The sequence below is a fragment of the Drosophila gunungcola genome (assembly GCF_025200985.1).
Source record: "Drosophila gunungcola strain Sukarami chromosome 2R unlocalized genomic scaffold, Dgunungcola_SK_2 000006F, whole genome shotgun sequence".
NCBI lineage: Eukaryota > Metazoa > Arthropoda > Insecta > Diptera > Drosophilidae > Drosophila > Drosophila gunungcola.
The window spans coordinates 4,160,767-4,186,992 of NW_026453168.1; the positions used below are offsets into that span (position 1 = coordinate 4,160,767).

At 44.6% G+C, this 26,226-nt stretch overlaps 9 protein-coding genes across 9 annotated transcripts; 1 reads left to right on the top strand and 8 right to left on the bottom strand.

Moving 5' to 3' along the window:
- Nucleotides 1-1,230: 1,230 nt before the first annotated feature.
- On the bottom strand, nucleotides 1,231-1,985 carry LOC128254933 (uncharacterized). The gene has a single exon (XM_052984307.1). It carries the CDS (start codon nucleotides 1,893-1,895, stop codon nucleotides 1,398-1,400), a length of 498 nt encoding a protein of 165 aa, XP_052840267.1. The 5' UTR covers nucleotides 1,896-1,985; the 3' UTR covers nucleotides 1,231-1,397.
- Nucleotides 1,986-5,123: 3,138 nt separating this feature from the next.
- LOC128254990 (uncharacterized) lies at nucleotides 5,124-5,978 on the top strand. Its single transcript, XM_052984387.1, is given in 3 exon segments — nucleotides 5,124-5,449; nucleotides 5,451-5,790; nucleotides 5,850-5,978. Coding segments are annotated over 3 exon segments (678 nt in total). The 5' UTR covers nucleotides 5,124-5,186; the 3' UTR covers nucleotides 5,925-5,978.
- A 205-nt stretch (nucleotides 5,979-6,183) lies between these two features.
- Nucleotides 6,184-7,247, bottom strand: LOC128254989 (larval cuticle protein LCP-30). The gene is made up of 3 exons (XM_052984386.1): nucleotides 7,117-7,247; nucleotides 6,548-7,056; nucleotides 6,184-6,495 (listed from the first exon to the last, which is right to left on the bottom strand). Exons 1-3 carry the CDS (start codon nucleotides 7,132-7,134, stop codon nucleotides 6,243-6,245), a joined length of 780 nt encoding a protein of 259 aa, XP_052840346.1. The 5' UTR covers nucleotides 7,135-7,247; the 3' UTR covers nucleotides 6,184-6,242.
- Nucleotides 7,248-8,166: 919 nt separating this feature from the next.
- Nucleotides 8,167-9,082, bottom strand: LOC128254816 (endocuticle structural glycoprotein ABD-4). The gene is made up of 3 exons (XM_052984126.1): nucleotides 8,937-9,082; nucleotides 8,660-8,869; nucleotides 8,167-8,511 (listed from the first exon to the last, which is right to left on the bottom strand). The coding sequence occupies exons 1-3, from the start codon at nucleotides 8,946-8,948 to the stop codon at nucleotides 8,296-8,298; spliced, it is 438 nt and encodes a 145-aa protein (XP_052840086.1). The 5' UTR covers nucleotides 8,949-9,082; the 3' UTR covers nucleotides 8,167-8,295.
- Nucleotides 9,083-10,313: 1,231 nt separating this feature from the next.
- On the bottom strand, nucleotides 10,314-10,749 carry LOC128254818 (integumentary mucin C.1). The gene has a single exon (XM_052984127.1). It carries the CDS (start codon nucleotides 10,657-10,659, stop codon nucleotides 10,417-10,419), a length of 243 nt encoding a protein of 80 aa, XP_052840087.1. The 5' UTR covers nucleotides 10,660-10,749; the 3' UTR covers nucleotides 10,314-10,416.
- Nucleotides 10,750-10,972: 223 nt separating this feature from the next.
- On the bottom strand, nucleotides 10,973-14,464 carry LOC128254815 (endoplasmic reticulum metallopeptidase 1). Its single transcript, XM_052984125.1, is given in 13 exon segments — nucleotides 10,973-11,149; nucleotides 11,151-11,195; nucleotides 11,248-11,739; nucleotides 11,804-11,947; nucleotides 12,002-12,186; nucleotides 12,243-12,423; nucleotides 12,482-12,865; nucleotides 12,925-13,079; nucleotides 13,146-13,266; nucleotides 13,411-13,495; nucleotides 13,554-13,728; nucleotides 13,788-14,301; nucleotides 14,369-14,464. Coding segments are annotated over 13 exon segments (2,628 nt in total). The 5' UTR covers nucleotides 14,393-14,464; the 3' UTR covers nucleotides 10,973-11,026.
- An 807-nt stretch (nucleotides 14,465-15,271) lies between these two features.
- LOC128254814 (endoplasmic reticulum metallopeptidase 1) lies at nucleotides 15,272-19,120 on the bottom strand. Its single transcript, XM_052984124.1, has 11 exons — nucleotides 18,121-19,120; nucleotides 17,888-18,062; nucleotides 17,742-17,826; nucleotides 17,478-17,598; nucleotides 17,259-17,413; nucleotides 16,814-17,197; nucleotides 16,577-16,757; nucleotides 16,334-16,518; nucleotides 16,135-16,278; nucleotides 15,565-16,071; nucleotides 15,272-15,494 (listed from the first exon to the last, which is right to left on the bottom strand). Exons 1-11 carry the CDS (start codon nucleotides 18,743-18,745, stop codon nucleotides 15,327-15,329), a joined length of 2,730 nt encoding a protein of 909 aa, XP_052840084.1. The 5' UTR covers nucleotides 18,746-19,120; the 3' UTR covers nucleotides 15,272-15,326.
- Nucleotides 19,121-19,672: 552 nt separating this feature from the next.
- LOC128254980 (endoplasmic reticulum metallopeptidase 1-like) lies at nucleotides 19,673-22,177 on the bottom strand. The gene is given in 11 exon segments (XM_052984376.1): nucleotides 19,673-19,840; nucleotides 19,932-20,060; nucleotides 20,118-20,302; nucleotides 20,365-20,545; nucleotides 20,601-20,987; nucleotides 21,038-21,192; nucleotides 21,250-21,370; nucleotides 21,434-21,460; nucleotides 21,462-21,496; nucleotides 21,551-22,041; nucleotides 22,167-22,177. Coding segments are annotated over 11 exon segments (1,890 nt in total).
- A 247-nt stretch (nucleotides 22,178-22,424) lies between these two features.
- Nucleotides 22,425-25,927, bottom strand: LOC128254640 (endoplasmic reticulum metallopeptidase 1-like). Its single transcript, XM_052983832.1, has 11 exons — nucleotides 25,854-25,927; nucleotides 25,280-25,796; nucleotides 25,050-25,224; nucleotides 24,909-24,993; nucleotides 24,674-24,794; nucleotides 24,465-24,619; nucleotides 24,025-24,408; nucleotides 23,786-23,966; nucleotides 23,543-23,727; nucleotides 23,343-23,486; nucleotides 22,425-23,283 (listed from the first exon to the last, which is right to left on the bottom strand). Exons 1-11 carry the CDS (start codon nucleotides 25,872-25,874, stop codon nucleotides 22,615-22,617), a joined length of 2,637 nt encoding a protein of 878 aa, XP_052839792.1. The 5' UTR covers nucleotides 25,875-25,927; the 3' UTR covers nucleotides 22,425-22,614.
- Between the last annotated feature and the right edge of the window lie 299 nt (nucleotides 25,928-26,226).

The window sequence follows — 26,226 nt, forward strand, 5'->3', positions numbered from 1 at the left end:
TATTTTTCCACTCAAAATATATGTCATTAAACCAATCACCGGCAATCCTACATTAACTGTTGTTTAAATAATTATCGTAAAGATTTCATAAAATTTTGAAAAAAGGCTTGACATTGGGTACATCAACTTATACCTGGTTTTTCTGACACTATTTAAAATTTCCAAGTAAGCCCACTTTTCTCTGCAAAAAGGCTTGTGTTTTTATAAGAAAGAGTACTTAAATTTCGGATTTCTTTTTTTCACAGTTCCGAAAATTCGACATAACTTTGTTTCTTAAATATTATTATTGGTTATACTTATATAAATATATATTTGATTAAGGAACTGGTACGATTTCTATAGCAATCTAACTTCAGTTAAATAATAAAAATCTTTTGCAGATTAAAATACTATTATTTATTTGAATACTTCAATAGAAGTAGTTGAAGTTCCAGTCCGATTGCTTTCAGTGCATAACCGCATGGAGAATGACTGCCGGTGCACATTGGCGGGCATATACCGATTAATAATGGCCATCCACATAAACTGTGATTAAAACGCCGCATCTTGGGACTGCGACTGCCGAGTATCCAAGCGCCGATGCTGGATACCGAGTGCCGTGCCGGGTATCGATACTGCGTCACAGTCACTGCACTCCAAAGGTCGTACGCTGAACCCAACTGCGATCTGGAGACCAAGACGAGATCCCAGTGCAGTTCGGCACGGAGGCGACATCGACGATCACCCAGAGCAGAGCAGAGCAATACAGATTGGTGTGTGAATCACGGCGCGTGCTGTTATTGTTGCTCTCCGAGGAGGTGGCTCTCGAATTCGGCTCTTGGCGATATCTATATGGGGGCATTCATTACAGTCACAAGTACTTAATAAATATTCAAATAAGATGACTTTTTAATCAATTACAAGTTCGATTTGAGATTTTCAGACGCTTGCCACTTGATTTGCATGCTATTCGCAATCAGATATCAGATCTTCACACCACAGGAGTGCTGCTGGTGTTATTTTATTAATCCAACGCAGCATATACCATACACCATACTGGGTACACTTGACACTGACCTTGAGCCGCAAGCTGGCCAAATCTGGCACTTTCTTCGATGCGTCACATGCCATAACATGTCATCGCATGCCATATCTCGCGGCCCAGGTAGGATCGCTTCGGTCAGATTTTAATCTGGCCGGCCGGTCAAGTATTTACGATCCATATCCAATGTCAGAACGAGTTTGTTTGGGTTTATTTGGTATCAGTGACTTTATTGACAAGGCTTCACCTCTGAGAAATGTCGCATATAAATCATTAATCTGCTTAAAACTATTTCTGTGGCCCCGAGTTCCGAGTTCCAGGAAGTGCTGAATTGTTATTACTTAACACGTCGGCACACCCCAAAAAGTGTCACCGACTAGACGGGAAGAAGGATTTTGCCACAGGCGAGGGCCAGGAAAAGCAGCAGCATTGGCAGCCGGAAATCCGATGAGGGAAAGCCCGCTGAATTGCACAATGATCCACGGCAATAGCATTGTTCTGCTCTATACTTGCTAAAGCAGCCCTCCGGCAAATCAACTAATACATAATGATCAACCCAAACTTTATCGACATACTTTTGTTTTTTTTCTAGCTGTTCGCCACAGCCCCTCAGGGTCGTTTTCCACGGCTTTCCGTTTACCATATGAAACATCGCTGTCATCGAGCAGACCGTGGAGTTCGGACACTCTTCCACATGTCCTATGGAATTCCAGGAGGAGCCGCACGAGGTGTCGGTGTCGTTGCACACATAGCATCTGAGAACTTCGCCAGATGCCGGACCTGTGATCATCCAGATCCCGAACCAGACCCAGATCCACGCCATACTGACCCAGCTTAGCCGTAGCCTCAGTGGGAGCTTAGTTCCGCAGCCCATGATATCAGGACGCACACTACCCGACGAGCTTCCGAAGTTGGAAGAGCTCGATATATGTGAGTCTCGTGGCAGAGTTTCGTATTTTCGAATTAAAGTGATTAAGCCCCGGGGCACAAACATGTGTCACTAAGTCAAACCCTTGTTTACTACAGCTGATACGCAAGCGAAATTCGAATTTATCTCAACCGACAATGCTTTGCCTTGTGATTGGAGGGCGTTTCCATATCTTTCAGGGCTGTGAATTGGAGCATCATGCTAGTGGAGCATATTTGTAATTTTCAGCGGCTATTGTAGTTATCGCGGGTCCAGCGTACTTTCAAAAAAAATTACATATGCTATTTGCAGCTAAGTTTTATTTATAATAATATTTTTAAAGAGTTTGCTTGTTCTTTAAAACTAGTAATTTAAATCAAAAATCATTTGTACCTTTAAGTAATAAGCAGGGTAATCTATACTAGCCTTTTGTGTATGTATAATGAAGGTATATTTGTTTATATTAGGAAATCCTAAGTTTTGGTACATGGAAGCTCTCAAAAAGCATTTAAGTTTTAATCATAAGGCTGCCTATTTAAATCTCAAAATACCTAATAAAATAAAACACCTTTTCATAGTTCATAAAGGCGTAAGGCACGGATCATACCTCTTCAGACTGACATTTTCAAACAGATTACAATATGAAATTACGTTATTTCCTTGGCATTCCTGTTTGGGATCAGGAGATCTCTCCGCCCGGCTCCGCATATGATTTACGGGTATCTTCACCTCCCAACTCTTTTGAGAGTCTTTAGCATTTGGTGCAAAACAATTGAAATCTTTATAGGCTGTGCATTCCGACAATGCCTATAAATTAGTCTCATTTCGCGTGGGCTATCGCTGTCAATGCTTCGCGAATCATTTTTCTCCTCTGAATTTGGCATTTTTTTTTGTTTCCAGAATTTTGAAGTTAAATTTGTTCACCCGGTTTAGCTGCCAGACATTTGTTTAATTATCGTTTGCTCTCTTTTCGGTTTAATTAGTACACTTTGAGGCATCGCATTGTCAGCGGCTGTGAGCGAATAAATCAGAGTTGCACGTCTATAAATATTGGTAACTGCTGAAGCCAGTTTAGCCACCGAATGCCAAGATAGATGGATCGCTTTTGGTAGCAGGCGGCGCATTCACATTTTAATCGACTCCATTAAATACAAGCGATATATGCCATCAATTGCTGGCATTTGTTTTACCCAACAAATTCATTTACAAAACGAAATTTAACTTGGCAACTGGGGCAGGATTTCAAACAATGAAACAAATTGCCAATCACAATGACTGGTAATTAGATTCGAACTGAATACCTAAGCCTGCGAGTTGGGCGAGTTCAAAGCTCCGAAATTATTGATCAATCTTATATCTCACCCCTCTTGGAGGTGCTAAATAAAATAAATTTCAAAGCAATTTCATTTCGGCTCTTGTAAGGAGAAGATAAAATAAATTGTAATAAAAAGGAAAAATCGCGTATTAATAAATTTGCAGCCTGACAAGTGCGAATAAGAGAAATGTGTTTTGATTTCACAAGTGCCGGGTGATGAGATCAGCGCAATGGAATTCCAATGTTATTACGCAAAGCGAAGCGAACTTCCACAGAACTCCATAGGTCCAGCAGGCTGAGATTGGGTTTATCTTGGTTTGGATGGACCGCGGAATTGTCGTTAAATTTCAATATTTTACTGCAGGCGCCGTCTGCTGGCAAAAAAGTATGCGGCTAAAATCAATTTATACGACCATATATAGTTGCCAATTGTCGGCTGTAAGTGGTGATAATTTGCGCACTCGCATAAATTGCAGTGCGAAGGACGATGGACGATCTGTGAAAAAGTGGTTGTTGGGTGGGGAGTGTTCAAGCGAGATTAATTAATTGCCCGCAAAACACCAAATTACGCACCATATTGTTGGCTACCCACTGCCAGGGGCAGTTTCTCTTTATTTATTTCAGATGAATAATTTAAAATCTGGAAACAATTCGCAAACCAGACTCATCGATTCAGCGAGAGAGGGGCGAAATGCGAACCTGTTAGCTTATCAACAAGTTGCAATTATAATAGAATTTTTAATTCCCCCACCGATGATCCATCGATTGTCTGGAATCGATTAGGTGAGAAACCTGGGTTTCTTAACCCCATGAATCATGGCATATCTATTTTCGTTTAGTCACTTCCTTACCATGATCGAATAATCCAAATATGCACAGGGTTCGAGGCAAGAGTTCAAGCCAAAGAACCTTGTTTTGTGGGAGTGATTGCTTTCCATTTCGATTTCGATTTCTCACATCTTTTGAATACTCTAGAGATGTTGTGATCACCGAAATCATCGGCTCTGACAAATTGATTAATGAATATCGAATCGGCTGGGCTGACCGATCTGCCAGCTTGATTGATTGACAGCTATTATTGTTATTAATGCTCATTAAGGCAAAACGGGCGTTCCATTGTTTATGATGCGTTTTATATTTGATTTAAACGACACTAATTACCTTTGATCCCATTGGATTTGCTGAAATGTAAACAAATTGAAACTCGTCTGACCAATCGATCTTCGATGAATGGAGCAGTTGAATGTATTTTTTTCGGGGGTTATCTCTTCTGGGTTCTGGGAGCTAATTCATAAGTCGTTAAATTGAAAGGTGAACGACTGCCGAACAAAAATATTAAATGCCGGTTTCTAAGCACGAAGTTTTAAAAGCCATTACCAAATTGTTTATCAATTTATTTATTTCTTCGCTTAAAAAATATAAGATTAAGACATGTCAGACCCAGTTAATATTTACAATTTTCTAAACGACTTGTTAACAATATAGTTTGTCTTAATGACCAGTACGATTGAGTTTTTGAACGGACAGTGGGCCAAACAGGTTAAACGAATTACCTACCAATCAGAGTATGAACTTTGAAACATCTGTTTAGAGGTGTCATTAGTCTTGTGTCGTTGTCGCCCCCAATTTTGATCCGGCTTGCAACGACTTGCATCTCAGAAAGGTTAAATGCGACACGGGGCCGCCAATGCAAACGAGTTGCTAACTAAGTTGCATCTGAACGACTTGTTAGTATGCAAAGAATTTCTATACGGATGAGCTAATATCGATTCGCCGGCCACCGAATCAGCTCGCGACCCGCCCATATTTAAACTAATTAAACGATGTCGTCTTGGACATAAAGCCCCCGATTTATTGGCTGAACAACAATCGGCAGTGGGGACCAAAACTAAAATGGACAGCGGGTGCATTGGGGTCGAATCAGACGTAACCAAGTAGTCGACATGGACACACGTTTGCTAGCTGCACTCTTGCTGATCGCTGCATCCACAGCTGAGGATCAGGAGGGCCGGGTCGAGGAGGTGCCCAGGCGAGTGAAGCCCGGCCGATATGTGCCCCAGCTGCACGGAGCCACGGGCTGGTACATGCCGGATAACAGCGGAAAGTATCAGCACGATCCCAGGCCCTATGACGGCGGATACGGGGATCGTGGTCAGCCGTACTCATCCGACCTGCGGGGCATCTTCTCCAGAGCCCAGAAGCAGCTAGGAGGAGGCCACCGACGGCCTTTCGCTCGGTCCCCGGGATCACCTGCGCTTCATGATCGACTTCAACTTCAACGGCACCGGCTGGCAGATCATCCAGTTCCAGTGGGTGCGCGATGGCGATGAGTCGCATCCCGATGCCAAGCAGTACAGCTATGTGAACGAGAACAGACTGTGGGACTCGGACCAGGCCTATGAGTACCAGGAGCCCAGCGATGGCTGTGAGGTGAGCTGTCAGCCGGAGACTGCAGATGCTGAAGGATACCAGGAGTCGCCGGAGCCTGTCCAGGAGCCAGTTGGGGATCAGAACCAGCCAAGTGCCAGTATCAATTCAGAAAAGGATGTAAGCAGTTGGAATCTACTACTAAAACTACCAAGTCCAAGTACCTTATTTGCTTTCAGCCCGCCAAGATTCAAGACACCATACATGAGGTCCTGGAGTACATACAACAGCGAATCCTGCCAACATTGGGATAAAACTATAACTTAAATCGATCGAGCATAATTAAATTAATAAATGACAAAAAAGTACATGGCAAACTGGTGTTTTATTTTTATTCCCGAGGAAGACTAAAAAATATTTTAAAAATGTAATGAATTAATCACAAAATCATGTGTAAGCATCATTAGTATGTGCTTGAAACATTGAATTAATCATTAAAACAAGCTTTTCAGTTGACCAAACAGAAAATTTAATAAACATCTTAAGCCCCTCATGACGAAAAATTTCAACAACTTATGGCACAACAGTTTATTAACCTGCAACGTTTGACATTTGCACATGTATGGTCGCATTTATTTCTTCTTCTTGGCATTTTCCTCGAGATAGGCCAACAACTTGGCCACATAGGGCGGTGGGGGCGGTGCCGTGGGCAGGTGGGCGGCACTGGGCACAAAGCCGTTGTCATCGGCAACGTAGTCCACGCGGTAGAGGATTCCGTCGGGTCCGGTATACTCGTAGAAGCCTTTGGACCGCAGCCCATCCTCCTCGGTCAACTTCTCGATGCGTCCACTCTCCTCGCCCAGAATGCCGTTCTCCGTTTCCCAGCTGTGGATTAAAATTCTTAAATGGGTATTACTAGTGAGGGGTAAATACCTACAGGTAGTGATAGCCATCCTGCTCCACGTCGTCTTCCTGGCGGATGATGGCCCAGCCGTTGCCCCCTTCGCCGGTGCCACGTCCCTTGGGCAAATTGGCAGTGGGATCGACTATCGCCGGTGGTGGTGCCGTGGTGGGACGTGGCGCCGGTCTGGCTGTGGCCCTTGTCACGGGCGCACTACCACCTCCTGCTCCGTCCCTGCCCCCACCACCTCCTCCACCTCCTCCACCACCTCCGCCTCCCTTGTTCTTGTCACCCACATAGCGTCCCTGGTCCCCGGTGTAACCACCGCCAGGACGATCGTCATGCTGGTACTTGTTGTCCGTGTGGATATACCGTCCATCGTTGCCGCCGGAGTATCGACCATCGCCGCCTCCGCGATAGCGTCCATCGTTGCCAGCCGAATAGCGTCCATCATTGCCACCACGATTAGCCTTTGTGGGCGGAGGACGATAACGCCCATCCCCCTGGGCCAAGACCACCGCCACGCAGGCCAACAGAAGAGCGATCTGCAAGGTATTCCTATGGGTAATCCACTGGCTGTGTAAGGTATGTATCTAGTAACTCACCGTCACGCGCAGCCACATCGTCGAAGATGAGCAATGAGAAGATCTAGCCGTCGGACCCCGGCTTTATATCTTTCGGATGCACCCCCATCCGCCCACATGGATGGGCGACAATCTGAGTGGCTTGTGCTGTGTCTAATTGCCACTGCTCCGACCGGTGACTTGACCAATTAAGCGTCTTGGTTTACGAGCCATTTCAATTCATAATTTGTGGGAAAGCAGCTTTCCGATCTGACGGCTCCGCGGGTGAGGCGACTTAATGGAGATGAATTGCTACCTGTGATTACGATGGCCTGCATTTTGTTTTTCTTGGTGGTACCTTAAAGATATTCGGACATCGGCCAACCAGCTTACAGAAGTATCTTCATCTTTTAGGTCCTCAACATCATTTTTACGGAACAGCCTAAAACTAGGCAGCACAATGATGAATGGCAAGAAAAGTCGTCGTAATATGCTCCTAAACAATTTTGTTATTATATGAATGCTTTAATTTATTATTGTAAAAACAAATTAGAAAGTGATGTATTTTTGTTTTCCTATAGCAACTTAACACCTGTAAATATTATACTAAACCCATTGTGCATGCTAAATACTCAATCGCATTCAATTGTTTTGACTCACTTCTAATATAAGTTAATTGAACTTAGAACTTTGAAATTCTTATCTGGTAAAATCAGGCATGGTTTACTATCCCCATAATTGTTGGGCATTAATAAATCGGGGTATTCTTAAACTCAAGTGCCTTGCCAATAAAGCTTACGTATACAGTGCATATTTAAGTTCACTTAAAGAGGGTCAACATTTTATCTGAAAAAGGGAAATTTCCAGCATTTTTACAGCGCTTTTCCAATTAGTTATTTAATTTATTAAAAAAATTATAAATGTTTGCTATATTAGTTTTGACGTTTTCTATTTTTATCTATATTTGCTGATTTCAAAAGGCGGCAGCTTTTGATTGTATGCTTTACAAGTGCTTACGTTTATTAGGTGGGCCGGTACAAGTATAAAATTCCGCAGCTAAATTATTGGCTAATCATTAAATGCTTCTCAACATCTTGTTGTTTTATGGCCAGTTTTATTGTTTATTCGCACAAGTTTTGTAAATGAGTAGAGTAAAACCAGGTAATCTGAGTAGATGTGGATGTGGATGCGGAGGTGGATGCAGGAGGTGGAGGTGGACCTCTAGCCCCGCCGGTTGTTGAACCCACCTGCCGGCTGCTCTTGCGGCGGCGGAGGAGCGGTGGCCAAGTAGGCCAGTGCCTTCTGGATCGCAGGCGGAATGGGCGGTGGCGTGGGCAGGTGGTCACCCTGCGGCTGGAAGCCATTCTCGTCCGCCAGATAGGTTATCCGAATGGGAATGCCCTCGGGCGAGGTGTACGAGAAGGAGCCCTGCGCGACCTTTTGCGCCAAAGAGCAGACAAGATTGTTGGGATTGTGGGTTAGTTCATCTGGCAAATTGGTAGCCAGCAAATGCCAAGCACGATTTTCAATGCCCTCCTCCAACTAACCAACTAACCAACTAACCAACTACTACTCCTCCACTCACCTGCCCTGCATTGTCGGTGCCTGGGTTCTTGAGGTAGCCCTCCTCCTCGGCGTTGATCCCGTTGCCCGTCTCGTAGAGATACTTGTAGGAGCCATCGAAGTTGACCTCCTGCTCCTGCCTGACGATGGGAATGGGCTCTCCTTGGGCCTGTGGTCTGCCCTGGGGCATGGCCTGGGCCAGGCTGAGCAGCAGGGCTGCTATTGTGAGCAGCTGCAAGTATTTTATGGAGTATTTATTCGGGGATATCCCATGCAGATAGGTGTATGTGTATCCTTACTGTGAGCTGCATGTCGAACTATTGTATATCCTCGCGTTGGTCGTCTGCTCCGAGTCCGCCTCGATGGGTTACTGTGGCCAACCGAGGCGGCTCTTTGCATATTTATACCAATTCGCTTGAACTTTACACACAGACCCACTCGTGCAGCCGGAGGTTTACGAGTGAGTGTCTAGCATTTTGAAGACCCGCCGATCGGAAGCCTGCCCGGTGGCTGATGCCATCTTCCCATGGAGTGTTCATGAACCGAATCATGAATCGAATCCACCCACAAGTGCACGACCCATCCGATTTGTGTTCGCCGCTGTTGCTGCAATTTGTCGAATGAGTTGTATACATGACAACCTGTCTATGCCACAGTAATAATCGATTGAAAGAGAAAAATTCAACAACAAATGTTCAAAATAATATTAAGTCAATATGAAAAAGGTTACCTTGAAATCTAAATAGTAGCAGCGATTTGAATTTCACACAGCTACTTTTTTTAAAGTTTAGAGCTTACAGTTGTTTAGTCATTAAAAACAATCTATAGGAAATATTCAGTATTATAAGAAGCAATGTTTTTTATACCAACAGTCTAAAAAAAAAACGTAATAAAAAAGGCGATTAGATTAAGAGCCAGTTATTTTCATTATATTCAAAATTATTTAATTATATAGATACCGATACAATTTTTTTACAATTTAAATGAAATTTCTAAAAACTTAATTTCTGGACTTAAAATAATTTTATATACTATTTTTATTGAATTCTTAGGTTTAAAATACACAACTTACATTTCTTATGAACATTTTCTATGTAATTTTTTGGTTTCATTTTGTTGCAATGGAAATGTAAGAAATTTAGAACTAAGCTGTTTATTTATATTTAATGTTTTTGTAATTTTGGTTAAACATTGAAATCGCCTGGTGAGCATCCCCCTTAGGCATTGGCCACTGTTCACCTGTGTTTAATGGGGCGTTGGTGGTTCGATCATCTCGCGTCGTGTTGTACATGGCCAGCTTTTGGCATTCATAACTCTTCCTCGATTGCATGCGATGAACAGGGACAGCCTGCTGCATTCCTACAACAATTTGTCAGCCCAGTCATTAGGCATTTGGCTCTACTCTCTGGCGATCATCACGGCGTGGATTATGACTGCCACCTGACCATGATCATGTCTGGCCAACTGACTTGCCCGACTGCCGTGGCAAGTGCCGCCTGACCTTTGCGGCAGGCGGGCAGATGTTTTTGGGAACAGGTCCGGCCAAAAGGCGGCAATGAGTGGGGCGTTCAGCCCGTCGGTTGAGCAAATGTCAGTTGCCCCAGAAATAGAACCCCAGCTGGCCAATGCTACGTGAGATAGTTAACTACGATTTCGGAAGGGGTAAGCAAGAGGCGTTTTGTGTGTGTGTTTGTTTTGGTGTTTTTATTATTGTTTGGGCTATTCAGGTGATACAGATCGTTTCAAGAGGCGGCATCGTGGATCGCTGTGGTGGTGGCTCTATCCGGTCTTCTTGTTGAACAGCAGGGAGAGAAGCTGCTGCTTGAAGGGCTTCACGGTGGTGGTGGTGGTTGCGGTGGGGGTGGTATACGTTGGGGTGGTTGTGTAGGTGTACGTCGTTGTTGAGGGCGACGAAGACGTGGTCGGAGTGGAAGTAGGACTTGGCGAGGTACCCGTAGCAGTTGCTCCTAGGGCGATGGCCACACAAGCGGAGAGGATGACGAGGACGGCGAAGAACTTCATGTTGTTTGGTTTTTGTGGGCTTTTGCGGATTGCTGACTGTTGCTTGTTGCTGGAGGAGCTGCTGAACTCTGAGTGTGCTTTTCGATGGGCCAGGGCTCACTATTTATACGCACCTTCCGGCTGCAGACGCTGTGCCACCGAATGTTTGCACAAATGGCTTCCTATCCGTTCGAAACCGTTTGCTTGCTCTTCCCCCCACCAACTGGCTGCCCAAAAATGTTTGTCTAGCGTAGCATTGTGAAATGCATTCAGCATCCAATGTTTGAGCCCCATTCATTTCCCCATTCTCCCACACCCGAAAAAAAAACAAACCTTTTCCATTCGGATGTGTCAATGACTTGGCATTCCTATTAGTCTTATTCATATCCTAGAATATATGGCGTTCGTAGCTGCTGGGCCACTGCATGGAGAAGGCAAAGTCCGGAAGTGTGGCCAGGAACTCTTCGCTCAGGGCGTCCCTTTTGTCATGGGGACTCACATAGTGCCCGGACTACGCCCATCTCGAAGACGGGCTCATCAAAGTTGCCGTTGTCCTTCTGAAAGTCACTTGATTAACCCGAAAATTAAGGAAAAGGTGTAAGAACTAACCGATAGTTCAACGAAGAACTCGATGGGCGTGCTGTCGATGCCGTAAGTTAGCATGACCTCCAGCGGTGGCCTGTAGGTGGCCGGGTTGTCCAACATGCCGGGGGCAAATGTCCATCGGAGCACTCTCACGCCGTCCAGCGGCTTGATGAAGAGGCCCATGTTGGGGGGTCCGCTCAGGCGGAACTCGAAGCGCACCTGATAGCCACCGGGAAGAACTGTCTTGTTGAGGAACTCCAAAACAGTGGGATATGGCAGCTCCACCGGTTGCTCGCGTGCCAGCCAAAGGGCATGTTTCCGGGCCTTACAATATCGGTAGCAGGGAATACCGCACATCAACTCCGAGTCGCAGTCCTCGCCCAGGAGAACTAGGTCGGTCAGATTCATGTAATCCCGGAGAGGGGCCTCTTTGTTACGATCACCCAGGTGGAAATAGTAGCCAGAGTCCTCGAGACTCATGGAACCATTGTACTCGAAGAACTTACGGTGCACTTGCTGTTTCGATAAAGAAAAACTACTAGTCACTGTTCTTTTGGAGGATTTGGAACACCCCACTCACCATGAAGTCCGCACGCATCACGTTCGTTTTGGCGCGGTAGGGGAATCCCACATGTGATACGGAAATCATGCTAAAAATAAACATGACCACTGCCAGGCCACCCAGCATGCAGTTGGGTCGCCGGAATATGTTGATCAGGGGAGCCTACAAACAATTCATTAGTTTAATAGGTTCGAGAAATTAAGAAACCTGTTTTACCGCAAAGGACAAGGCCAGAATAGTACCAAAGCCACACAAAGCAGCAATCAGCAAGTCCGGGTTAGTGGAGACCCCAAAACGACCGACCATCGGAATGAGGATGAGTATGAACATGTGGAACAAGTAGGCGTGATATATGAAGGGTAGTATCTGGAAGACAATCAGAACCAGGCCCCAAAGATAGCCTGTAATTGGGCAGCTATTTAGAAGAGTTCTTAAGATTCCAAGAAAGAAAACCTACCGCGACAATGCAGACGGGTGAGCAGATTAATAATCAGAGCTGCGTCGTAGAAAATGAGGGAGATCAGGAATAGATACGCACTACGGTATTTGAGGGCTGTTGTGCCCAAACACAAGATTGCCAGAAGCACGCAGTTGGCATGACCCACAATGTGCAGGTAGTACGTGTGGGGGATCTTCTCCTGCAGATAGAAATAGCATTAAAAACCATCAACTTAAATATCCAGGCTAATAACTCACAGTTTTCTTATACGTCAAATAGAGGGTAATGGGCAAAACCAAACCAATCACTGAAGGGCAAATGTACAAGCCAATAACCAGCCAACTATTGCTGAAGTAGGTCAAAGTGCGATTTCCCGCATCATAGAAGATGGCCATGAGCAGGGGGAAGCCCACAGCAAGTAGAACGCCTGCGAGGGCCAGAAGGAACAGAAGGCCAAAGACCCCGGCATAGGTGCCCATAGTCTGACCCGTAACCCTCGACATCCGCCACAAGGAGACACACACCAGAATAATGGCCCCAAAGGAGAAGCAGAGATTCAGGGCCAAGCTCGTCGACTCCTGATAGTGCACAAAGAAGAGGCCAATGAAGTCGAAAAACACAGCATGTCCCAGAGCGTGTGCCTGTTAATTAAAAATTGATTAAATCAGATGACTAATGGCTTTTGAAAGGGGAAACCCACCTCAGTGTCGTACATTTCCTCAGCATTTGAAATGCTCCACACCAGGGCCAACAAATTGTCCCCTGAATTTTGCAGTGAGTCGCGACTTATCACCGTGTAGCGGTCATATTTCGTGTGGTAGACGAAACCATTGTAGACGCCAGCCATATCCAAACCTAAAGATATGGAAGGAAATCTCCTAAATCCAATTCAAGGAAGAACTCCTGATGCTGGCTACCAACCTGGAATGACGCCAAAGTCACGAAAGATCCTAAAGTCCGTATCCGAAGGTATAATCCCAGCCTCGAATATCTCCTCGGCCGTAGTGGTAGCAAACGGATGTGGGGCACTGTTTCTGTAATGCTGAGATAAGGCAATCGATTAGATTAATTGAACAGCAGCCAGACGGGTGATATCATCCATATCGAAAAAGGCCCAAAAAACAAAAGTGAATCATCCAATGCGTTGCAGACTTTCAGGGGGTTTTCAGAAAAACTAAAAACTTACTTCCATCAGCCAAGGATGATTGGGTCCGCCCTGGAAAAGGAGATCGCGTCCACCAGCACCGGCAGAGTCCAAGTTGAGGAGTGCCCTGTTTATAAGAACGTTTTTAAAACATACAGAGTATAACAAAATATCAATTTACTCACTTGCAGTTGGCAGCCCATCTGTGTTGGGTGACAAAACCATGAGAGCCCTGCATTGGTTGCTCCTCGGCCCCATTGAACAGAAATATAATGGGGTGCAGGAAGGGATCGCCTGAAATGGCCACCAGACGTAGCACCTCTAGCATGACGACAACCATAGCAGCATCATCTCCGGCACCTGCAAGGTAAAGAAAACATGATGGGATTACCGAATACATCAATCGCTTTAAGACTTACCTGGTGACCCCGGCTTGGTGTCGTAGTGACTGTTCACCAGAAGGTAGGAACTACTATTCGAACTCTTCGTACTCAGCCTGACGATCACATTTTGCACACCTTGATAGTGATTTGTGAGGCCCTTAATCAAATAGGAACCGGAGGCCCGTTGCACTTCCACCTCCATTTCGTAGATATCATCACGTAATACCTGTCGCACTTTTTCTATTTCGTCGAGCAGAAGATTCACAACGGTGACCTCATTGTTCACATCGCCCACCACTCGTGGTCCCATCTGACTTATTTTCAACAGAATTTCCTGAGCCCTTTCGGCCACGAACTGACCCGGCTTGTCCGCCTCCTCGGAGATCTTGATGCCGGTGGGCAGTGCCTGGAAGAGTGGGTAGATGACGGCGAAGAAGAGCCCCACCCAGAAGAGGAGATAGGTGGGGGCAAAGTACCAGGAGAACTGCTTGGGCCACTTCTTCTTCCCCTCGTCCATCTCGATGATCAGGTTCTCAGACCCCAAAAGCGTCTGGGGATGTACGAGAATTACACTTAATATTATATCTCCTGAGTATAGAGGGGATGGTGTTACACACCTTGCCGTCCTTTGTAGCACCCATTGCTGGCCTTCCAGAGATTCGAGAACCGTCCAAGCAAGAGCACCTTCCACGACTCTCGACGCACGACTAACCTTTCCGACATCTCCAGCCGCAATTTAAAATTGTGGTTTGTGTTTACGATGCGATATGGTTGATATCTTCAGCATAGTATAAAGATATTCGATATTTATGGCATAATGGCGCTTGTTATTTACGCCAACCTATCAGCATGCGTGCATAGTACTACATACCAACCAAAACATTCGAGTATGCCGTCGATAAATTCCCAACCTGTCGATCTTTTCCGGTCCTCGAGGGACTGTTGCCTTGATTAGCCAAACCAAATCATTACCGCTGACTTTGTCCCATATCGTAATCGCACTCGTTGGCCATTGCGGATTTATGAATTTATAGTGCCGCATCTGATCGGCAGTGCCCGTGATGGGCCCAAAGTCAGGGTCATAATTCCCACCCATTTTTAGCTGTTTAAAAGGGTACTTAAAACCCGACGCAAACCAAACCAAGCCGTTTATGCCACTCTAAAGGATGGGAACAATCCAGGGTATTACTCATGCCAACATCAGTCAAATTTAACTGCCATTAATTCATTTTTATAATGACAATAATCGACAATTGTAAATTTATAGCATCGCATCTGTTCGGGTTTTTATTTAGGCTTGCCAGTACACTTTGATCAGTAACCATTTAAGTATTTTTATGAGATTCCTTTACAAGCTTTGGTAAATACGTAGACACACTAGTCGGATTTTTAATTAGGCTTATTTACCAGTACACTTTAAGTATTTTTATGAGATTCTTTCATAAACTTTGTTAGTAACGATCGTACACGTGTAGCAGAAAAGTACTTCGCACCCAAAACATGCTTTTTAAAATGTTTTTCTTCACGTTTTATTTTGTATCAAATCTTAGTACTACTAGGAACAATTTGTTATTCTCAGAATATATAGCGTTCATAGGAACTAGGCCACTCCATGGGGTGAGCAAAGTCCGGTAGATCCTCAATAAATTTCTGAGTCGTGGCATCCCGTTTACTTAAGTGGCTCATATAGTGCCCGGAGATACCGAACTCCACCAGCGGCACTTCGAAGTTGCCGTCTTCCTTCTGCAGAGTAATAATAATATAGATTATCATATAAAAAGATGTCACCTATAAAATAGTATAAACTACCCACCGTCATTTCGAAAAAGATTTCAACGGGCGAGTTATCGCTGCCGTAGCCAAAGAACACATGATAGGGAGGCTTATAGACTGATGGATTGTCCAGCATTCCCTTCAGGAAGGACCAGTTCAGCATCTTGACCCCCTTCAGCGGTTGAACGAAGAAACTCATCCTCGGTGGACCCGATGACACTATAAAGTCAAGGCGAACCTTTGGATCGGATTGAGTGCCCGAAACCGTCTTGTTCACAAGCTGTAAAACCGGAGAACCGGGCAAATCGACGGGCACATCCCGGGGCAGCCAACGGGCATCTTTCACTGCCAGACACCAACGATGGTTGAAGCACGGCATGCCACACTTCATCTGCGTTTTGCACTGCTCGTCCAGGCGTGTGAATCCAGTGAGGTTGATCTTGTCCAGCAGCGGAGCCTCTAGGCGTCTGTCCTGTAAGTCAAAGTAATATCCGCTGTCCTCCAGACTGAGAGATCCATCGTACTCGTAGAACTTGCGATGTACCTCCTAAAACCCGAGAAAAAATGCCTTTATAGCATAATTCTTCTCTTGTTATGTTGAATTACTCACCAGAAAGTGTAGACGCATCACATTTGTTTCGGCACGATAGGGAAAGCCCACCTCCGACACAGAGATCATGCAAAAGACAAACATCACTAGGGCCAGGCCACCAACCATGCTCTTTGGTCGCTTGAAGATATTCAGCAGTGGAGCCTGAAAAAGTGCCCTTATTAACTATTAACTCCTTCAGATAAAAGACAATCCGTACCAGGAAAGCCATTGCCAGAATTGAACCCAGAGCACACACAATAGAGATCAGAAAATCGGGGTTGGCATCCATGCCCTTCCTGCTCGTCATCGGAATGGTTATGACCAGAAGAGCATTAAACAGGTAGGTGAAGTAGAGATAGGGGGGAATCTGGCAAAGGCAGAGCACGACAGCCCAGAGATAACCTAAAGTAGACGAGTAGGCGTCATTAAACATCACATTTGTGCCTCATTGCGGCCTTACCTTTGTCATGGAGACGAGTAGCCAGGTTGATGACTAGAGCTCCCAAGTAGAAGAACACACACATCATAAAGAGATAAGCCGTGCGAATGCCAACAGCCGTGAGTAGAATGCAAAGCACTGCCATCAGAACGCAGTAGGCGTGTCCCACAATTTGAAGGTGATAGGTGTGCGGTATCTTCTCCTACGGATCAAGAAACTGTATTCATGCGATGATAACAAAACATTCTCCAGACTTACATGTGGTCGCAGCGACAAGTAAAGAGTCGGAGGCAGGACTAGACCTATAACTGAGGGGCAGATGAAGAGTCCAATGACCAACCAACTGTTGCTGAAGTAGGTCATCGTGCGATCTCCGGCATCGTAGAACACAGACATCAGCAGGGGAAAGCCGAGGGCCAGCAGAAATCCCAGAAGGGACAGAAGGAACTGCAAGCCAAAAGCCCGGGCATAGGTGCCCACTCTCCGATCCGTGACCTTTGCCATGCGCCACAGGGAAAGGCAAATAACGAGGATGGCTCCCAGGGAGAATGAGATGTTTAGAGCCGTACCCGTTGACTCCGTGTAGTAAACGAAGAAAAGGCCCAGATAGTCAAAGAAAACCGAGTGACCCTCTGAGTGAGCCTGATTTCAATCAAAATTCATATGAAGTGAGTGTAATATAATGGCAATTTTCACAACCCACCTCGGTATCATACATTTCCTCTGCATTGGATATACTGCGAACCAGAGAAAGCACATTGTCACCAGTGTTTTGCAGGGAATCTCTGGAAATCACTTTGATGCGATCGAACTTTGTGTGATAGACAAAACCGTTGTAGCAACCAGCCATGTCCAGACCTGAAATAAAATAACTTACATTATCAAACACATATACCAGACACTTACACCTTCAATCACCCACCTGGTACCGGTCCAAAGTCTCGGAAAATGCGGAAATCTGTGTCCGAGGGTATCAGATCAGCCTGAAAGATTTCCTCGGCCATGGTGGTGGCAAACGGATGCTTGGCACTCTTTTTGTATTGCTGCAGTGCAAAAAAACGATTTTTATTGGATATCGTGCAATAAATGCAGATAAGATAAGCGTGCCAGTAAAGGAAACACTTTCACAGTTTTACGGCCCGGTCATTAAGATTAGTTTCAAGTGGAATGCACGAATTTGACTTGCCTTCATTAGCCAGGGATGATTGGGACCCCCCTGGAATAGAATTTCACGTCCGCCGGCACCTGCCGAGTCCAAGTTGACTAACGCTCTGATTTGGAGGAGGCAACATATTGTAAAAGGTTCCGTTGAAGATATACCAATATACTCACTTGCAGTTGGCAGACCAGCGATGGTTGGATATAAACGAATGCGATCCGTGGAAGGGCTGCTCTTCGGCGCCATTGAACAGGAATACAATGGGGTGCAAGAAGGTCTCCTCGGAAGTGGCCATTAAACGGAGCGTCTCGAGCATGGTGACCACCATTAGTTCCGCGTCGCCAGTGCCTGCAGATATATTAACACTCAAACCCTTTGTTACTTTATAGTAAGAGTATCCACTTACCCACACTGCTGGGCTTTGAGTCGTAATGACTGTTCACCAATAGATAGGAACTACTGTTGGAACTCTTGGAACTCAGCTTCACCACCACGTTTTGGATGCCCTGGTACATATTGATCATTTGCCAGTGGAGAAAGGCACCACTGGAGTGCTGTACGTCCACCTCCATCTCATAGAGATCGTCTCGCATCGCCTCCCGCACTTTTGATATCTCGTTGAGAAGAAAATCCACCATAAGCACCTCGGTCACGTAATCACCGGCTATCTTCGGACCCATTGCATCGAGTTTGATCAGTATGCTTTCCGCGCGTTGGGCCACAAAAGTGTGTGGCAAGTCGGATTCCTCCTCAATCTTCACTCCAGTTGGCAGGTAATAGAAAAGCGGATAGCTCACTGCGAAGAACAGTCCGACCCAAAAGAGCAAGTACACAGGAGAATAGTACCATGGTAGTTGCTTTGATGAACTTTTCTTCTCCCTCGAGTCTATTAAGATTTCGTTGCTTAAGCCCTCTTCAGGATCCGCTGGCTCGGAAACCAATTGCAGGGTATTCTTTTCATTATATCCTGTCGACGGTTCCGAATGTTCCGAAGATGTATCCTCCTTAAAACCTCCATTCTTCTGTTCCATAATATTAATTCTCTACCGCAGTCAGCATCAAATCACAACGAAGAAACGCACGCGACTGAGCAAACCTCATGCAAGCTTATCATTTTTAAACCTTTTTAAGGCCGGTATGAGATTGGTATCCAACACGGAACCTCATAGTCCCAGTATATTTATGGTGCATATATGTATAGTATATAGTTTTTAATCTTTCTGGAGTCAAAGTCTTCGGCAATCTTCATAAAGTGATTTAATTTTTATATCGTGGCATCCGAATATCGCCCGCTAGATATGTGTGTCGAGAATAAAAATATATAGTAATATATCGATCAACATATCGCCAAATCGAATTCAAATTTAAAAACAATTTTCAAGGGCCGAAAAATATTGTGTTGAATAGAAAATATTGACAGTTTTAGAAATAAATATTACGATTTTGTTTATTGTTTTACACATTAGCATTAATTGAGGTACAAAGTCACATTAGTTGAGCTAGGCATTTCTTTTTTATTAAATTCAAAAAAATAAATAAAATTAAACATCCGTTGTTTATAAATTGTTTGTTACCAAACAAAAAATTTAAAAATCATTCGATATTAATTTTTCATACTTTTCCGGCCCATTAATTGCAATACTACTGCAATATAAAGATATCAAAATGGCGTCATAAATTTTGTATCGATTTTATAAACCCTAAATCAAGTACGATAAAAAGATAAGACCTCGATAAGATATTAAATCGTTATGTATTTTTGAAAGCCTAAAACCATAAAGTCCTTTTTTCGGGCAGGTAATGGACAAATTTTACCAACTAGTTCGTATAAAATAATCCATAAGTAACTTAAAGGCCAGTCACGTAACCTTTCGGAAACAATTATGCAATTTATGTTTGCTGAAAACGTATATTTTAATAAAACTTCAATAAAATGTTTTGCCTAAACAATATAAGTTCTAAAATATATATCCTTTAAATATTGAGGGCCATTCCATGGCGTGCACATAGTCTGGTAAGTCGGTCACAAATTGCTGAGACTCGGGATCCCTTTTGTAATCATAACTGACAAAATGTCCCACAACTCCGAGCTCCAAAATGGGGGCATTAAAGTCACCATCGGATTTCTGCAATATGAGAAAAGTTTTATATTTAAAAATAATTATAAAATATCTTATGATATTTATCAAAGTATTATAGAATTAAGGAAGTACCTACCATAAATGTAACTCGCATTACATTGGTTTTGGCGCGATAGGGAAAGCCCACCTCTGAAAAGGTAAAGGTGACTACACCCAAGCCAAGAAGTATGAGCTTTGGCCATCGAAAAACGTTGATGAATTGGGCCTGATAGTCGACGTTTAGATAGACAAATATATAATTAAATTTTTTAAAATTACTTACAACGAATCCCAGGGCACAGAAAGTGCAGCAACCACACAAGACTGCTATAATCAGATCCGGGTTCGAGCCGATTCTGTTTCTTCCCGTGACCGGAAAAAAGACTACGAGTAGCATATAAAACAAGTAACAGAAGTAGCAAAATGGTAGCACTTGCAGAAGCATCACAATCAAACTCCAATAGTAACCTGAAAACCATATCTCTGTTAACAAAAACTCCTATATTAATTGTTATATTAAAGTCATTTACCACGATCATGCAATGTACTGAGCAGATTAATCAAAAGAGCACCTCCTTAGAAGATCAATGACATCAGACAAAGATATTGTGATCGGATACCCACAGCGGTTAAAACAAGAATAAGAAGTGCCAAGACCACACAATGAGCGTGTAAACTCATCTGGATATGGTAAGAGTGGGTAAGTTTTTCCTGTAATTAATTTAAAATGTATAGTAATGGTTGTTATTGCAGTTAGTACTCTTACATTAGGCCTCAAGGTATAGTAAAGTGTTAATGGCAGTACAAGGCCTATGATTGCAGGACCAACGTAAAGTCCAAATACCAGCCAGTTGCTGGTGAAATAAGTTAGCGACCTGTCTCCAGCATCGAAGATGACGGCCAACAATAGAGGCAGGCATATGCTCAGCAAAAATCCAACCACGTGCAGTCCCAAGATAATTAGAAAACAAATTAAAATACGACCTAGAGAAACCTCCTTCGTTTGGCGAGACATTCTGCAGAGGGAACAACCAACCAAAACCAGACATATCACTCCGGTCAGACAGTTTAAAATAATTCCAGTAGTCTCCGTGTAGTACACAAAGAAAAGTCCAAGGAAGTCAAAGTAGACAGAATGCCCATCATCAGCTCCCTAAAAATGAATATGGTCATATAGGTGGGATAAAACATTAATACCTCTACCTCTGTCTCAATCAATTCAGTGGTATTTGCAAACGCCCTCGTAAGAGCGAGAATGTTATCGCCAGTGTTCTGTATGGATCGTCCTGGAATCACACTAAAGGTGTCGAATGCAGTGTGGTAGACATACCCATTATTTTCCTGGGCAATATCCAAGCCTATTGGAATACACAATGAGTAACTTAATCATATAAATTACTCCCTAAGCAGCTAACCAGGCACATTTCCATAATCACGGAAAATTCGAAAGTCGGTGTCAGAGGGTATAATTCCAGCCTGCCAGGTTTCCTCGGCTAAAGTAGTTGCAAAAGGATGTTTCGCATACATTTTGTAGTACTGAAAATGTAATCAATCCAGATGGTAACAAAAAGAAAGTAGGAATAAAAAGTAGAATCTGACCTTCATGAGCCAAGGATTATTTGGAACACATAACCACAACCATGGCACCATCATCGCCAGATCCTGATAAACCGGCGTTTAAAATCTGAATGTTCATATTAGTTAAATAACACCTACCTGGACTGCCTGGCTTTGAGTCGAAATGACTGTTGATCAGAAGGTAGGACTCACTTTGGGAATTCTTTGCACTTAGTTTCACTATTACGTTTTGAACGCCCTGATACATGCTCAGCATACTGCCAAAAACAATGCTACCAGTAGCTAACTGGATCTCAACATTGATCTCAAATAGGTCACTACGCATTTCATCTCGAACCTTTTGCACTTCATTCAAAAGAAACTCAACCGTTTCCACCTCGTTCGCTTGACTGCCCACCACTTTGGTTCCGATCAGCTCAAAGTCTATAAGCTGCCTCTCCGCCCGTTCTGCCACGAATTCTCCCAACTTTGTAGGTTCATCTGCGATGGTCACCCTTTCCGGAAGTCTGTTGTAGAGCGGGATCACGATGACAAAGAAGAGTGCCAGCCAGAGGAGCAGGAAGGAGGGAGCATAGTACCAGGACAATCTCCTTCTTCCTTCCGGTTCTCCTCTCACTGACAAAGAATCCCTTTGGACGAGTAAGTCGATAAAGTCGTTACCCTTTATTTTAGCAAATAAATACCCAGACCTTATCGGTCTTCTCGTTCATGGTTATGCCATTAGCTAATTGAACGCGAAATTAAACGTCTTTACCTTGGGCTCATAGCCTGAAAGACTCTCTCTTTTTAAAAGTCTATAAAGATTACCAATTACGTATGACTTTTCTCAAAGCTGTAACAACTTACCTTATCACCTGATACTTAAATAAGATATACCGCTTTTTATATGCACATTCGGGCAGGTAATGGATAACAGTTTTTAATTGCAATGTTATTGAAATCTGTTAGCAACAAAAAGTTCAATGAATATCTTTATCGTTTTGAAGTCCAAACCCATAAAGATAAATTCAAGTATACGTGTATCCGGAAGTTTTTATCAAGCTGTTATATACCAACTTTGATATAAACAAAACTTTTCTTATCTGAAATCTAAAACACTGAAGTCATAAGTTCACGTTTTATTTATGAAACCCTTCGGGCAGATAATGGATGGAATTTATTGTACAATTCTTAATAGTATACCTAAAGCTAGCTATAAACTACTAAAATAAATATCGCTTAAATAAAGATGGCCATTCCATGACATGGACGAAGTTGGGAAAGGCGGCCACAAATTCCTTGGCCTCTTGATCCCTATCGTATTCGTAACTGACCCAGTGACCCACAGCTGCAATTTCGACAGTGGGTTCATTAAAATTGCCATCTGGCTTTGCCATATCAATGAAGAATTTCAAAGAGGAATTATCTGTTCCATAAGAATGGAAGATCTGGTAAGGCGGCTGGAACTTTTCAGGTTCATCCAGCATTTTCCTCACAAACGACCAGTCTTCCACCTTTGCCGAACCCACTGGCTGAATAAACACATTCATGTGGGGCGGTCCGGATAGCTCGAACTGAAATCTTGCGGTTGTGCCAGACTCCAATACCGTCTTGCCCAGATACTCGAGGGTAAGATCGCCGGGTAGGATAACCTCGGACTCACGAGGCAACCATCCATCCCACTGGCGCCACTTGCACCAACTGTAGTAGAAGCAGGGAATGCCGCACATCACGTAGTTGTCGCACTTATTGGCAACGGGCTCTAGACCGGTCAGGTCGAGATCAGAGTCCTGGAGGGGATCAAAGGATCGCCTGTCCTGATAGTTGAAGTAGTAGCCGGAATCGCTGAGACTCACGGAGCCATCGTACTCGTAGATGATTCGACGAGTGTGCTTTAAAGGGACAAAGAACATTGAGGTGTTGGGGATATTAATCAGAAGAGAAAACCTACCAGGCAGTTGGCTCGCATCACATTGGTCTTGGGGCGATAGGGGAAGCCCACCTCTGAGACGGCAATCATGCAGAAGATAAAGGTGACTACTCCCAAGCCCAGAAGAATGAGCTTTGGCCAGCGGAACATGTTGATTAATTGTGCCTGTAGATTCAGAGATACAGATAGTAATGAAAGAAACACTTCCAAAAAGTACTCACCGCATAACCCAGAGCAAAGAAGACGCAAATACCACTCAGCAGGCCTATGATAAGGTCAGGATTGGTATTGGCACCATTCCTTCCCAAGACCGGAACAAATATCACAAGGAACATGTAGAAAACATAGCAGAAGTAGGAAAACGGCAACACTTGCAGACACATCACAATCAAAGCCCAATAGTAGCCTGAAAAATATCACTGTTTAAAGATCATTTAGATTAATGGTCATAAAAGAGATCATACCACGGTCATGCAGCGTGCTCACTAGATTAATCAGAAGTGCACCCCCATAGAAGATCATTGAAATTAGGCAGAGGTACTGGGAACGCAAACCCATGGCGGTCAAAATAAGGGCCAGCAGAGCCTGGACAACCAAGTGAGCGTGCAGACTTAACTGCAGGTGGTACGGGTGGCTTAGTTTGTCCTGAAAATCATTAAAAAGCTATAGTAACGATAGTAGCTATCAAAGCAGATAGACTTACATTGGGCTTCAAAGTGTAGTACAGGGTTAAAGGGAGAACAAGTCCGATGATTGCGGGACACACGTAGAGGCCAAACAACAGCCAGGTGCTGGTGAAGTAGGTCAACGACCTATCTCCGGCATCGAAGATGACAGCCATCAAGAGAGGCAGGCCTGTGCTCAGCAGAAATCCCAGCACATGCAATCCCAAGATACTAAGGAACCAAATCGATATCTGAGGAAGCGACGCCTCCTCCGACTGACGCGACATTCTCCAGAGGGAACAGCCAACCAAGACCAGACTAATCACTCCAATCAGGCAGTTGAGAACAATCCCAGTGGTCTCGGTGTAGTACACAAAGAAAAGTCCCAGGAAGTCGAAGAACACAGCCTGGCCATCGTCACTCTACAAATTACCTTTTTCACAATACCGTTTAAGTGTGTTCAAATTGCTCAACTCACCTCTACTTCGTACAACTCACTGGCATTGCTGAAGGCACGCACCAAAGCAAGGACATTGTTTCCAGTGTTCTGTATGGATCGTCCAGGAACCGCCTCAAAGGTGTCGAAGACTGTGTGGTATACATAACCGTTCTCGATCTGGGCCATGTCCAACCCTACGAAAAACAAATTTGTTATCAAAGATTACGAAATATGATTCATCAACGCACCAGGTATGTTCCCGAAATCCCGGAAAATACGAAAGTCTGAGTCAGAGGGCAAGATCCCACTCTGAAAGATCTCCTCGGCCATTGCATTGGCAAACGGGTGCTTTGCGTGCTGCCTATAATACTATAAAGATTCGGTTGGGTATTTCGGCAGTAAAAGAAATGGCCATAAAATCGGCCATAAAGTCCATACGGTAAATGGTAACTTTAGCAGTAGGCTACTAATAATGATTCTTACTTTCATGAGCCAAGGACTGTTGGGACCACTCTGGAACAACAAGTCACGTCCCCCGCTTCCGCCCACTTCAAGGTTGATAAAGGCCCTAAAAGCGATTAAGGTTGCAATGAAAAATTCGTAGAAAAATTCTTTTCTTCTCACTTGCAGTTCGCTGCCCATTTGTGTTGCGTAATAAAACCATGGGATCCCTGAAGCGGATTCTCCTCGGCTCCATTAAACAGAAAGACAATGGGATGTTGGAAGGGCGTCGACGATATGGCCATTTGGCGAAGGACCTCCAGCATGACCGCAACCATGGTGCCATCATCACCGGAACCTGAAGACCTCGATCAGTGCCGGATACTACAATTGAACTCCGGAAAGCCACTCACCTGGACTGCCCGGCTTGGAGTCGAAATGGCTGTTGAGCAACAGGTAGGATTCGCTCTGCGAGCTCTTTACACTCAGTTTGACGATCACATTGTGAATACCCTGGTACATGTTTACCATATCGTTGAACACGTATCCACCCGTTGGTGATTGGACGTCCACTTCGAGTTCGTACAGATCACTGCGCATCTCGGCACGGATCTTCTCCGTTTCATTTACGAGAAACGCCACCGTGGTCACCTCATTCGCATAACTTCCGGTTACTTTGGGTCCAATGCGGTCGTACGTGTGCAGCTGTCTCTGTGCCCGCTCCGCCACGAATTCCCCGGGACTGAGGGATTCCCGGGCGACGGTCACCCTGTCCGGGAGTCTGTAGTAGAGCGGGATCACGATGGCGTAGAAGAGCGCCAGCCAGAGGAGCAGGAAGGAGGGAGCATGGTACCAGGACAACCTGCGATGGCGGACATGTCCCTTTCGCAGCGACAAGGACTCGATGAGTGCAGTGTCGTGGGGAATCTCCTGATAAGCGGGCGGTCAGTAGGTTCCTTTCCCTGCATTTCACAAATCAAAACTCACTTTATCCGTCTTCTCCTCCATGGCAAGATGTGATGTGAATACCGGCAGCCAATTCAAACCCTTCCGATGCCCGATCCGCGCATAACTGAACGTCTGCACCGCCAGCATATCGACTCGAAGCCTTCCGCCGCGCTGAGGCCCATAAAGATAATGCCGTGTGCCGCTCGATACCCGCCGCCGCGCCGGTCGGCTTTGTCTTGAGGCGCACCAGGGCGGCTGGGACTGAACCATGGCCACGGCCATGGTATCTAAATTGGACGGGTTTACGACTTAATATAAATATACATAAGTGGCGATTCCGACACACGCGAGGGGCAGCTGCAAATTAAAGCTTATTCTTTCCCACCGATGTCTGGCAGATTAAGGTGACGCT